Raw genomic sequence first — 14,829 nt, 5'->3', positions numbered from 1 at the left:
GACGAGAGCTACATAATCACCTTGTTAGTTTTAGACCTTGAAATATACCTTGAAACATATTTTGTCAGTATAATGACCACTTCTACGTGTTGACATAATAAGAGAAAGAAGCTTGGTTGTAGAAATATTTCCCCCCAAGCACTGAGTTGGTGTTAGTCCTGAATTACCTAAGTTACCAGGATAAGTAGATTAAATAGAACTTTGCCATTATCTTTCATAATACTAGGAAACTGTTTGTTTCTTGTAAACAGATCAGAGAAAAAACCCACAAAACTTTGTAATAATATATGAGTACCTAAAGCACCAATCCCATGCTTTCTTATCGTTGCAAAAATTTGGGGATAATTTATGAGGGAGAAGTAGGGAGACTTGCAGTGGGAGGGGGACAGAAGGAAGAGACAGAGATAAATGCCGGGTTGTATGTTACATATGAAATTAAAACAATATTTAAATTATTTTGCATTTACAGTATATTAGGACCAACTTAAAGCACTTTATTATATCACAGTTTCATTTATACTGTGGGTCAAATCCTACTACCTAGATCCAATACAGTACATTTCACTTTACTGCATACAACTCTTGTCCTCTGACAGTGGTATTCTAGTAGAGATCTTCTATGTGTTATAAGAAAGACTTTGTCTTGTGTTTTAAAAATTGTCATTGGCTTGAATTCAGCCAAAATTTAACTGTGAGTCTTTGGAAAAGCTTGTAAGTGAGTGTGGTCCTTCATAGGAACTTTCCCTGTGGACCTAACCAAAACGCGACTTCAGGTTCAAGGCCAAAGCTTCAAAGAGATAAAATACCGAGGAATGTTTCATGCCCTGTTCCGAATCTATAAAGAAGAAGGTATATTGGCTCTATATTCAGGGTGAGACTGGATTCTTTTCTTACATCATGAATAGAAATACTTTTTAAAGAAGCCATGTGTTTCAGCTGTCTGATAATTTGTGCCCTTCATATTCACCATTTCAACTTGTAATTCAATATTGATGTGCCAGTTTGTGTTTCACTTGCTTGTAAGTTTTAAGCTTTGGATTTTGTGTTCATCTGGCTATAAGTGATACATTAAAATGGATATCTCAGTGCAGTGTTGGCTTTCTCCTGTTTTCCCAGGTCATCGATAGCCACTGTGAATAGCAGCACCAATTAACTGTATATATTTCTGTGATATTCTTTTTTTTTTTTAATATTTATTTATTTATTTAGTATGTGTGTGCGCGCGTGCGGAAGATCAGCCCTGAGCTAACATCCATGCCAATCCTCCTCTTTTTGCTGAGGAAGACTGGCCCTGGGCTAACATCCGTGCCCATCTTCCTCCACTTCATATGGGACGCCGCCACAGCATGGCCTGACAAGCGGTGTGTCGGTGCACGCCCGGGATCCGAACCCGGGCCGCCAGCACTTAACCATGACGCCACGGGCCGGCCCCTGTGATATTCTTAATTAGTTTCCAAATACTGACTTCTTTTAAAATTTTCCTCTTTAAAGAAATACTATTCTGGTTGTTCAAACAGAAAATGCGGAATGAGAGAGAGGGAGACCCATCTTTTTTTGTCAACTTTGATTACCCATAATTTTTGGTTTATTGTCCAGTTTGTAATTTATCTGCTGGCAGTTTCCTAGGCCACTCCTGCTCTGGGGTCCTAGTTTATTGCTCAGAGAATGGACATCAATTTTACCATTAACCTATGTTAGACTTAATTTCAAAGGTAATTTTCTTGGGGAAAAAATCAAGTAGTGCATCTGAAGCAGATGAATCATGGGTCATCTGTTTCACCTTGTTCTTTCATCAGCATGGATAATCACAAGATTATTTTTTTCTGATAGCGAGCAATAAAGTCATAAATATGCATATTTAGTCATCGTTTTTTAATCTTAACTGAGCTGCTGCTCTCTTTCTATTTATGACTTAAAGTGCAGTTCTACAATTTGGAAGAATCTCAAAGGAGGTATGAGTGAGAATGTCTCCAATTTGTAAGCAAAACTTAAATAGGATGAAATCTTGGCTCTAGTACCTCCTTGATAGGATTAAAGATGTATTTGCAACTGTTAGGAAATAAGGTTGATTTTTTTTTTAATCTCAGTGAGATGGATAATGGTGTATACTTCTTTTTCTACATTGTTGGATTCAATCTGGTGATATTTTGTTAAGGATTTTTGTATCTAAGTTCATGAGAGATATTTGGCTATAGTTTTCGTTTTTTATATTGTTTTTGTCTGGTTTTGGTATCAGGGTAATACTAGCCTCATAAAATGAGTTGGGAAGCATTCCCTCTTCAGTTTTCTGGAAGGGATTGTGTAAGATTGGTGTTAATTCTTTAAATGCTTGGTAGAATTTCCCAGTGAAATTATCTGGGTCTGGAGATTTCCTTTTTGGGAACTTTTAAATTATGAATTAAAAACTTTTAATGGTTATGAGACTATTCAGATTACCTATTTCATTTTTATTGAGTTTTGGTAGTTTGTGGTTTTCAAAGAATTAGTCCATTTCTTCTAAGTTGTTGAATTTATGAGCATAAACTTGTTTATAGTATTCCCTTATCCTTTTAATGGCTGCAGAATTTGTAATGCTATTCCCTGTTTCATTCCTGATATTGGTGACTTATGTGTTCTTTCTTTTTATTAGTGTGAGCATTGCTAGAGGTTTATCAATTTTATTGATTTTTTTCAAAAAGAGCTTTTTGTTTCATTGATTTTTCTTTATTCTCCTGTTTTCAATTTTATTAATTTATGCTCTTTATTATTTTCTTCCTTCTGCTTGCTTTGAGTTTATTTTGCTCTTCTTTTTCTAGCTTCTTGAGGTAGGAACTTACATTATTGGTTTGAGACTTTTCCTCTTTTCTGACGTAAGCATTTTGTGCTATAAATTTCCCTTTCAGCACTGCTTTGGCTGTATCCCACATATTTTAATGGGTTAAACTTTCATTTTGACTCAGTTCTATATATTTTTAAAGTTTCCTTTGAGATTTCCTGTGACCCATGGATTGTTTAGAAGTGTTGTTTAATTTCCAAGTGTTTAAGAATTTTCCTTATTGATTTCTAGTTTAATTTCATTATAGTCAGAGAACATACTCTATATGATTTCAATTCTTTTAAGTTTTTTGAGGTTTGTTTTATTACCCAAATGTGCTCTTTCTTGGTGAATGTTCCATGGGTGCTTGAAGAAAATTCATATTCTGCTGTTGGGTGGAATGAAGTGGGTAATGGAAATGAGTAGCCTGTCTAGATATGTATAATCTGCCAGTGCATGTTGAGTATAATTGACTTTTTTTGCTTTCTTTTTTTGTTTTTGCAGAATCGCTCCTGCTTTACTAAGACAGGCATCATATGGCACCATTAAAATTGGCATTTACCAAAGCTTGAAGAGATTATTTGTAGAACGTTTAGAAGGTCAGTATGGACTCCTCATTCTCTTTTGGGGTAATACTCAGAGGGCTTATTGAAATCATGCTTAGTGGGAAGTGTTTATCACAGGATGCCTGAGAATGGGTGACGGTCATTGCAAGGACAAAGCAAGCTTGTACTGACTTGGGATTAATCCTTGCAGAGGTGATATATGGGTTAGAGGGATCTGCTCTTCAAGTTTGTCCCTTTTCCTATCAAAGGAAAAAAAAAAAGGCTTCTGGTCATCACAGAGGGAACACGGAACAAGCTTGTCCAGAGAACTAATGCCATCCTCATCAACAAGAGGACTTCAACTATAAGGAATTCTTTGGCTGCCAATTTTGATAAGCTTTTGTTAGGTGGAGTAATTTTTGGCTATTATATTCTAGATTATCATGTGCCTCTGGTCACCTTACCCACATTCAGCAATATCGTATGTCTCTCTATTTGCTGCTGCAGCATTTCCAGCCTGATACTGTACTAAATAGTTATTTACCATAGGCCTTAGGCTCTTGCATTGTTGGGGACAGCTGGAGAGTCTTTCGGTTAGTAATGTCCTTTGAATCACTTTATTGTCCTAAATCAACTTTTTCTGGAAGCTCTTCTTTGAGGATCCTAAAGGGTTCTCTTCCAAAATAATTTCCTTTCACAGATTCTTCACTTGGGTTTTCCTAGTTTCTATTTGTAGGCTCTTCATGGTGAGGAGGCGTGGTGAAGATTCAATTTTCACTTTAGAACAATATGCTCCATGGTTTCTTTGTTCTTTTTTCTAGCTGAGAGGATTTAGTTCCAAATGACTAGTTTTTTCACATTTAACTACAGAAAACTTCTGTAGATAAATAGATGCTAGTAGATATCAAGACCCATCAAAATTAATATTTAGATAAATTTTTTCTATTAGACATAAGATTTTACGTTTTAACATTCGGTTCCTAAATCTTTAGAGTTGATAATTCTCCAGAAAAAAGACTTTAAAAACCATTTTCTTTAGGTGTTTGAAATGATTAAAAGGGAAATACCGCATTCTGAATTTATGTGGGGTATTGGCAGTTATATAGGATAATAGGACATGTTCCAGTGTCCTTTAGAAATACTTTTTTAAAATAATGATTTATGTTTTACAATTTTTCTATGTTTCGATACTGATTTGGGATCTAGAAATATTTGAGTTTCTTTATTTTCATAAGCTTTGTAGTTCATTTCTACAGTCATCTCTCTGACCAGGGTTCCCTTCCTCTGATAGCTCAGTACTCTGTTCTCAGAAACGGATGCATAATACAAGCGGACCTTTCTTTCTTTTTCTTGTTCCTTTTTACAGATGAAACTCTTCTAATTAATATGATCTGTGGGGTAGTGTCAGGAGTAATATCTTCCACTATAGCCAATCCTACTGATGTACTAAAGGTAAGAGAGGTCTGGTAGCGTTGGATGTTTGCAGTGTAATTTGAAAAGAGCATGATCTTTGAGTCAGATTTGGGTTCAGATCTGCACTCTTTCACTTGCCAGCTGTAAATCCGTGGGCAAATCACTTAACTGCTTTAAGCCTCAGTTTCCTCATTTGTAAAATGAAGATAAGTCACTGCTTATCACATATGGTTGTTAATGATTAGAGATAATATATTTAAACTGCCTATCATTGTACTTGGTAGGTAGTAGATGCTCAATAAATAGTAGTCAGTTTATTATGATATGCATTAATCCATTGGTCTTTGAACTAGAGTATGGAAACCTCTGTAGGTTCTTTCCAGGGGCTATGCAGTTTTAAGGGAATCAATTTCCCTTAAATTTCCAGATCGCTTACTTCCATTTGTATTCTTTTCTAAAACTGATCTGAGAATGAATTTGTGTTTATAATAGTCCTTTCCCCACTTTACAAAAGAAAGGCATATCCCACACCAATTCTGTATCTTACTATATGGTATATTGACCTATGGCGTAACCTGAGGTACCAAAGAAAGGGATAAATTAAAATATAGTTTTTGGAGAAGCCTCCTTTAATAACTAATTGAGGTACCTTAAACCTATAATGCCTCTGTCTTTTCCTGTCTTATCCATATTTCTATTAAGGGTGAGATTTGGCTTTAGAATGGTATATTTTGGCCTGTGTTGGGATATTCTGAATTCAGAACTAGAACAGTATAGGTTAGTGGTGCTGAGTTTTAAAAATATAATTGGATTTCTTTCAGCTTTTATCAAAAGACAGAATGAAACATTTATTTTAATAATATCAATCTTATTTTATCTCATAAAATGGTAAACATTTCCTACTAATTAACTTGTTTAAACCTATGATTAATTAAATGCTCTAAATATATGATTAAAATGTGTGATAGGATCTCAAGTTTTTAAAAATTATTTTGGGGGGAATGTAAGAAAAAAGTAAGAAGATGTATGCTTTATTTATTTGAAACCAGAGGTGGCTAGTTTAGCGAAGGAGAAATCTATTGCAATTCAGAGAGTTTTGAGAACCGAGAGAGTGACTTCACAAACTACACACATGAAGGAAACCGGTGGTGATTGGTGAAGAAAAGAGATGAAATGATCTTTCTGGATTAAATTGAGAGTAATTTAGCTACAGAATTTTTATATCACTTTAAAAATTTACAGAACAGGTATTTATGAAGAGAATTTACTGTATCCTAAAACTCTAAAATATTTGCCATATAATTATACTTGTTAGAATGTGCTTTTCAAAAACAATGATACTTAACTCCCTAAAGTTTCCTTTGTTATCCAGCTGGGTCCTAGACTTCATCACCTACTCAATTTCCTGACCCTCTGACCTGTCTGGCACAGTTACAACCATTGACCAATGCTACAATCTGCCTTTTCCTTTCTTATACCTTGGAGGGCTGAGTGAAGCTGGGGGAGGAGTCACAGTTTTAGACTGTGACAAGACCAATATAGGATTTCTGAGCACAGTTGGGCTGTTCAGTCCTTTCACTTATCCTTGGACAGCTCTTTCTCTGATCTGCTACGTGTTGCTTCCTTGCCTTTGTGCATGTAGTTCTCTTTCTGCCTGCAGTGCGTTTCCCCTCTTGCCTCATGAATTTATCCTTTAAGACTGCTCAAGAACAGGACAGGACTAGGACGAGACAAGTGAGGTACTCTCTTTGGGTGCAAACTGGAAGGGGGCACCAAAATACTCAGTAATCAAGAGAAATCACATTTTTATGCAATATTTTTCCAAAATTAAAATGAACGCAAAAAATTCATGATAAACAAAATATCAATATTTTGTACAATTCACCTCACTTGCCTCACCCTAATCCTGCCCTGTTGGATCCTGTCTTTAGTTACAATTTTGATATTTGGTTCATCGTGGATTTTTGTGCATTTTGATTTTTTAAAATATTGCATTAAGATATTATTTAGCTGGATTACTGAGGTTTTTTGCATCTCCCTCCTACGTTTTGTTCATTCCTGAGGAATGTGCCACACTTGCCTCACCCTGGTCCCAGCCCTGTTCAAGAATCACCTCCTTAAAGAAGTCTTCTACTTACCATAGGATATTCGTGGTTTCCATTTGTCTTTGTGATTAGTGTCTATTCCTATTTAATTTGGTTTAGGTTTTTATTTCAAAACCGTTAGTAGTAGCAGTTGACTTTCCGCATAAAAGTATGCTGCTGTTACATGACTTACCAAGAACATTTATTGAAACCTAGAGTTGTGCTTCATGAAAATCAGACCTACATTTGGGCCACTAGTATTTAGTAACTGGCTGCTGTGATCTCTATGTGCAGTCAGTGGGAAATTTTACCAGATCTTTTACGTGGCTTTTATTTTTTAATTTTTTGTTTATTGCCGTAACATTGGTTTATAACATTGTATAAATTTCAGGTGTACATCATTATACTTCTATTTCTGCATAGATTATGTCATGTTCACCACCCAAATACTAATTACAACACATCACCACACACTTGTGCAGAATTATCCCTTTCGCCCTCCTCCCTCCCCCCTTCCCCTCTGGTAACCACCAATCCAATCTCTGTCTCTATGTGTTTGTTTGTTGTTGTTATTATCTACTACTTAATGAGGGAAATCTTACGGTATTTGACCTTCTCCCTCTGACTTATTTCACTTTGCATAATACCCTCAATGTCCATCCATGTTGTCACAAATGGCTGGCTTTTCATGCTATATCTTTTTTCTTGTGCCTCTCAAAGGCCACTTTGCAGAATAGAGTATCATGCTTTTTACAAATAAAATTCAATTTAAGGTCTTGTAAGCATAGAATTGTATTTTAAAACATTTTTTGCTTTTTATAATTACGTAAGCAATGCATGTTCAACGTAGAAAAAAGTGGAAGGCAGTAAAAAGAACACGAAAGAGAAAAATGCTCACTTGTAGCCTTATAACTCAGACTTAAACCACTGTCACCATTTGGGTGTGTATGTTCATCCAATTTCTTTGTTGTGCATATGGTTATTTTTTAAAACTTATTGAGGTCATATTGGCTTATAACATTGGGTAAATTTCAGGTGTACGTTATTATATTTTAGTTTCTGTATAGACTGCATCGTGTTCACCACCAATAGTCTAGTTTTATCCATAACCATACATATGTACCCCTTTCACCCTCCCCCCACCCTCTTCCCCTCTGGTAACCACTAATCTGTTCTCCTTATCTCTGTGTATGTGTTTATTTTCCACATATGAATGAAATCATATGGTATTTGTCTTTCTCCGTCTGACTTATTTTGCTCAGCATAATACCCTGAAGGTCCATCTATGTTGTCGCAAATGGCACAATTTTGTCTTTTTTATGGCTGAGTAGTATTCCATTGTATATATATATACCACATCTTCTTTATCCATTCATCCATTGATGGGCACTTGGGTTGCTTCCACATCTTGGCTATTGTGAATAATGCTGTGATGGACATAGGGGTGCATAAATCTTTTTGAATTGTTGATTTCATGTTCTTTGGATAAATACCCAGTAGTAGAATAGCTGGATCATATGATATTTCTATTTTTAATATTTTGAGAAATCTCCAAGTGTTTTTCATTGTGGCTACACCAGCCTGCATTCCCATCAGCAGTGTATGAGAGTTCCCTTTTCTCCACATCCTCGCCAACACTTGTTATTTCATGTCTTGTTAATTATAGCCATTCTGCTGGGCGTGAGGTGATATCTCATTGTAGTTTTGATTTGCATTCCCTGATGATTCATGTGATGTTGAACATCTTTTCATGTGCTTGTTGGCCATCTGTATATCTTCTTTGGAAAAATGTCTGTTCAAATCCTCTGCCCATCTTTTGATTGGCTTGTTCATCTTTTTGTTTTGAGTTTTATGAGTTCTTTATATATTTTGGAAATTAACCCCTTGTCGGATATGGTTACTTTTAAGTTTATATGTTTTTATTAAAAATGATATTCCATAATACTGCTTTGCAACCTGCTTTTTCTATTTAGCAATTAATTGTTATCATTTTCCAACATCAGCAAATATTATTCCATGACAGAATTTTATGGCTGCATAGTATTGCATTAAATGGATGTGTCATAATTTATGCAACTGATCTTTTGTTGTTGTTTTTGGACATGTAGGTCGTTTTACATTCTTTCTATATATAGTTTGTCATTAATTTTAGCATAGTAGTAGGTTGATTTTTCTCATAATTCTCAAATACTGTTTTCTTAATTTTAAATGAGTGAAACATCTCTTTTTGGTTCTCTCTGTCAAAGCAAAATGTTCACCTCGTCTTATTTTAGATTCGAATGCAGGCTCAAGGAAGCTTGTTCCAAGGCAGCATGATTGGCAGCTTCATTGATATATACCAACAAGAAGGTACCAGGGGTCTGTGGAGGGTGAGTATTCTTTTCCTCGTATTCTGTACTCACTTCCTAGAATTTGCAAATACTTTTTGTATAAAGCCATAAAATTATGATTTGTCGTCTTATACTGTGTGAGATTCTTGGTAACCCAAAAAATAAAGTAAGAAGCTCCTCATCACCTATGAAAGGACCAAAACTTATCAGTCATCTTTATTTCTGCTTAATATTGGGGGTTGTATGTGTAAGAGAAGTTACTACGTTTTTTGAGATAGCCATTTTGGTTTGTTCAAGTTCACAGTGAACTTAGTGCTTCAATATATATTTTTGCCAGTTTTGTACTAACACAGCAATGTATGTTTACGATAGTCTCTATAGTTCAAAAGTTGTTACCTAAAACAACTTTTTTAACCTTATAAAAGGTAAAAGGTACACTATAAAATATTGAGAAAATATATAAAATAAAAAATCCAGTAGTTCCACCAGCTAGAGATAATCACTGTTAACATTTTATCATATTATCTTCCAGTCTTCTACCTATATTTTGATTTTTCTGTTGTTCTTATAACTTTTTATCCTATTTTAATCACTCAAGATTGTAATATTAAGACTACTAGTAGAATATACAGAGAGAGTAGAGTGGGAAATCCATTAATAGACTCTTAAAGAAGAGAGCTTTGCTTTTTTTTTTCCTTTATAATTTTCCCCAGCTTCTTATTATAAAAATTTTCAAACATACAGAAAAGTTGAAAGAATAGAACAATGAACACATACACACACACTTTTTTTTCAGTGTGGCCATATTTTCTAGACGTTCAAGAGAAGCTGTAAATCTGCATTCCTATGTGAAGTATCCTGGTTTTTTATATGTTAACAGGTAATTCAGCCTTCTAGAAACACTGTTTAGCCACACAAAACATGTCTGTGGCCTGAATTCAGCCTGTGGGCTCTAGTTTGGGGCCTTACTAGTCACCTAATGAGTCTTCTGTGAAGGTCATCTTCTAACAGATTTGAGCAGGTGGAAAGATCAGAGAGGATGGCACTGTTGGGCCAGCCAGCCCAACCAGAGGAATCAAACATCTGATGACAGCATAGCTACATCCTTCCACTTTATAAGTTGAGTTTGGGAATTGAGAGATGGTTAACACTTTAATATAACAGGTATGCCAGAAAGTAGTTGTCCCTGCAGTATTTTTAATTTTAACTGACATTTAAACACCATTTTAAAAGTAAAACATTCACTGTGAAATCTTTTTAAAAATATAGAAAGGCATAAAATTGAAAACTTATCTGTTATCCTAATTCCAGATGAAGAAAAATATTTTTGTGTATTTCCTTCTAATCCTTTACAAAAATTTGGCGTGTGTGTATACCTTTTTCCCTAAAGTTGAAATAATACTATATGTAATTTTATGTCTTGCCTTCTTTAATGTTATCACCATTTTCTCGTGTCATTTATGTTCTTCAAAAACATGGCTTTTAATCCTCTAGCAGCCCTGTGTTGTAACATGAACTGTGATAGGAGTATTGTGCTAGTGAGTAAAACGCTGGTAGTGTTACCACAAGAGGACTTGTGAAGAAGTACCCGTTTGCCTTGGCCATCTCCCCAGCTGCATCATACCTTTGCTGTCATCCCAGTGTGTCCTTTCTGCACATCCTAAAATTCTGTGAATTAAAATTGGAAGCCCTCTCCCCACTGACTTCTGCTTCATGGTTTTATTTTATTTTTTATAATTTCTTTATTGAGATAATTCACATACCATAAAATTTACTATCTTAAAGTGTACAATTTAATGGTTTTTAGTATATTCACAGACTTGTGCAACCATCATCACTGTCAAAGTTTAGAACATTTTCATCAACACGAAAAGAAACCCCATACCCATTAACAGTCACTTCCCATGTCCCCCAACTCTCCCAGTCCTAGACAACTGATAATCTACTTTCTGTCTCTATAGATTTCCCATTCTGGCATTTCATATAAATGGAATCATTCAATATGTGGCATTTGTGACTGGCTTATTTCATTTAGCATACTGTTTTTAAGTTTCATCTATGTTTTACCGTTTATCAGTACTTCATCGTTTTATGGCTGAATAATAATTCCATTGTATGTATATACCACATTTTGTTTCTCCCTTCATCAATTAATAAGCATTTCGGTTGTTTGCACTTTTTGGCTATTATGAATAATGCTGTTATGAACATTCATGTACAAGTTTTTGCGTAAATATGTTTTCAGTTCTTTTGGGTATACATCTACGTGTGAAATAGCTGGGTTATATAGGAATTCTAAGTTTAACTTTTTGAGGAATTGCCAAAGTGTTTTCCACAGTGGCTGCCCCATACTACATTCCCTCCAGCAGTGTATAAGGGTTCCAATTTCTTCACATCCTCACCAACACTTGTTTTTTTTTTTTTAATAGCCATCCTAGTGGGTGTGTAGTGGTATGTTATTATGGTTTTGATTTGCCTTCCCTAATGATTGGTGATGCATCTTTTCACGTGCTTATTGGCCATTTGTGTATCTTCTTTGGAGAAATGTCTATTCAGATCTTTTGCCCATTTTTTATTGATGTTTTAATAGTTTATAACATTGTGGAAATTTGGGTTGTGTATTTTTGTTTGTCCATCACCATATATATGTCTCCCTTCACCCCTTGTGCCCACCCCTTACCCCCATTGCCCCCGGTAAACACAGTACAGTTTTCTCTGTCCGTGTGTTGGTTTATATTCCACACATGAGTGCGATCATACAGTGTTTGTCTTTCTCTTTCTGGCTTATTTCACTTAACATAATACCATCCAGGCCCATCCATATTGTTGCAAATGGGACAATTTTGTCTTTTTTATGGCTGAATAGTATTCCATTGTATATATATATATATATATATACCACATTTTCTTGATCCAATCATCAGTCGAGGGACAGTTAGGTTGCTTCCACTTCTTGACTATAGTGAATGATACTGCAATGAACATAGGGGTGCATAAGCCTCTTTGGATTGTTGATTTCAGGTTTGTTGGATAGATTCCCAGTAGTGGGATAGCTGGATCATAGGGTATTTCTATTTTTAATTCTTTTAGGAATCTCCATACCATTTTCCATAGAGGCTGCACCAGTTTGCATTCCTACCAGCTGTGTATGAGAGTTCCTGTTTCTCCACATCCTCTCCAACATTTGTTGTTTTTTATCTTGGTGATTATAGCCATTCTAACGATCTTTTGCCCATTTTTTAATTGGCTTGTTTGTCTTTTTATTGTTGTAAGAATTCTTTATATATTTTTTCTTTTATTGAAGTATAATTGACATACAATATTATATTAGTTTCAGGTATACAACATAGTGATTCAATGTTTTTATACATTACAAAATGATCACCATGATATATCTAGTTGCCTTCTATCACCATACAAAGTCATTACAAGATTATTGACTGTTCCCTATGCTGTACATTACATCCCCATAACTTATTTATTTTATGACTAGAAGTTTGTATCTCTTAATCTCCTTTACTTATTTCGCCCGTGCCGCCACCCCCTTCCCTCTGTCAACCACCAGTTTGTTCTCTGTATCTGTGAGTCTGTTTCTGTTTTATTTTGTTTGTTCATTTGTTTTGTTTTTTATATATATTTTTTTATTTTTATTTTTTTGTGAGGAAGATCGGCTCTGAACTAACATCTGCCAATCCTCCTCTTTTTGCTGAGGAAGACTGGCCCTGGGCTAACATCCATGCCCATCTTCCTCTACTTTATATGGGATGCCACCACAGCGTGGCTTGACAAGTGGTGTGTCGGTGTGTGCCCGGGATCCGAACCTGCTAACCCCGGGCCGCTGCAGCGGAGCACGTGCACTTAACTGCTTGCGCCACCGGGCCAGCCCTGTTTTGTTTTTTAGATTCCACATTTAAGTGAAATCATACTGGGTTTGTCTTTTCTCTGTCTGACTTATTTTACTTAGCATAATACCCCCTAGGTCCATCCATGTTGTCACAAATGGCAAGATTTCATTCTTTTTATGGCTGAATAATATTCCATTGTATATATATACCACATCTTCTTTATCCATTCATCTATCGATGGACACTTAAGTTGCTTCCATATCTTGGCTATTGTAAATAATGTTGCAGTGAACATGGGGTGCATATATCTTTTCAAATTAGTGTTTTGTTTTCTTTGGATATACCCACAAGTAGAATTGCTGGATCGTGTGGTAGTTCTATTTTTAATTTTTTGAAGAGCCTCCATACTGTTTTTCATAGTGGCTACATCAATTTACTTTCTCACCAACAGTGCACGAGGGTTCTCTTTTCTCCGCATCCTTGCCAACACTTGTTATCTCTTGTCTTTTTGATAATAGCCATTCTGATAGGTGTGAGGTGATATCTCATTGTGGTTTTGATGTGCATTTCCCTGATGATTAGTGATGTTGAGCATCTTTTCATGTACCTGTTGGCCATCTGTATGTTTTCTTTGGGAAAATGTCTGTTCAGGTCCTCTGCCTATTTTTTAATTGGATTGTTTGTTTTTTTATATTGAGTTGTAGGAGTTCTTTATATATTTTGGATATTAACCGCTTATTGGATATATCATTTGCAAACATCTTCTCCCATTTGGTAGGTTGTCTTTCTGTTTTGTTGATGGTTTCCTTTGCCATACAAAAGCTTTTTAGTTTGATGTAGTTCCATTTGTTTATTTTTGCTTTTGTTGCCCTTGCCTGAGGAGACATATTCAAAAAATATTGCTAAGACTGATGTCAAAGAGTTTACTGCCTACCTTTTTTTTTTTCTCTAAGAGTTTTATGCTTTCAGGTCTTACATTTAAGTCTTTAATCTGTTTTGAATTTATTTTTGTATATGGTGTAAGAAGGTGGTCCAGTTTCATTCTTTTGTATGTAGCTGTCAAAACAGTATGGTAGTGGCACAAAAATAGACACATAGATGAATGGAACAAAATAGAGAGCCCAGAAATAAACCCACGCGTATGTGGTCAATTAATCTACGACAAAGGAGGCAAAAATATACAATGTAAAAGGCAGCCTCTTCTTTATACATTTTGGATACTAGTCCCTTATTAGATAAATGATTTGCAAATATTTTCTCCCATTGTGTGGCTTGTCTTTTCACTTTCTTGATGGTATCCTTTGAATCACAAAAATGTTTAATTGTGATGAAGTCCAGTTTATCTATTTTTTTCTTTTGTCACTTGTGCTTTGAGTGTCTTCAATGATTATATTTTTAGTACAGTAAGTGAATTGGGAATTTATAATTGTCCCAGTATTAACCATTGATTTGAAAGAGTAACCTCTGTACTTCAGACTTGGATTTTTCTGTCACTTTTTAACTCCCAACCTATTTTGTTCGCTTTTAGACTTATTTCACTACCTGTGTATTTCCTTAGTGTCTAATATCACTTATGTTTTGTAGGGTGTTGTCCCAACTGCTCAGCGGGCTGCCATCGTTGTGGGGGTAGAGCTACCAGTCTATGATATTACGAAGAAGCACTTAATATTGTCAGGAGTGATGGGAGACACAATTTTAACTCATTTTGTGTAAGTATGGTAGGTTGTGCTCATTCCATATTTCCAGTATTTTGAGCACAAAAAGCATTTTTCACTGAAGTCCTCATGTAGAATTGATAATGGGTACGTATGGCCTAAA

General features: G+C 35.3%; 1 protein-coding gene across 5 annotated transcripts in view; it reads left to right on the top strand.

Moving 5' to 3' along the window:
* Positions 1–14,829, top strand: part of SLC25A14 (solute carrier family 25 member 14) — a 29,561-nt gene that overhangs the window by 6,019 nt on the left and 8,713 nt on the right. For all 5 annotated transcript variants that reach the window (XR_015550541.1, XM_087427064.1, XM_014792793.2 and 2 more), the window contains exons 3-7: positions 736–871; positions 3,299–3,393; positions 4,706–4,791; positions 9,110–9,205; positions 14,596–14,720. Coding sequence is in view for 4 of the 5 variants with exons in the window: in XM_087427064.1 (XP_087283190.1) it covers positions 736–871; positions 3,299–3,393; positions 4,706–4,791; positions 9,110–9,205; positions 14,596–14,720 (538 nt within the window). In the remaining variant the exon portion in view is untranslated. The remainder of the gene's footprint in view (positions 1–735; positions 872–3,298; positions 3,394–4,705; positions 4,792–9,109; positions 9,206–14,595; positions 14,721–14,829) is intronic.

Source organism: Ceratotherium simum, chromosome X, assembly GCF_057802395.1.
Source record: "Ceratotherium simum simum isolate JZ-2026a chromosome X, ASM5780239v1, whole genome shotgun sequence".
NCBI classification, from domain to species: Eukaryota; Metazoa; Chordata; class Mammalia; order Perissodactyla; family Rhinocerotidae; genus Ceratotherium; species Ceratotherium simum.
Note: the sequence above shows the minus strand (reverse complement) of the source record. Positions and strands in the feature narration are given on the sequence as shown.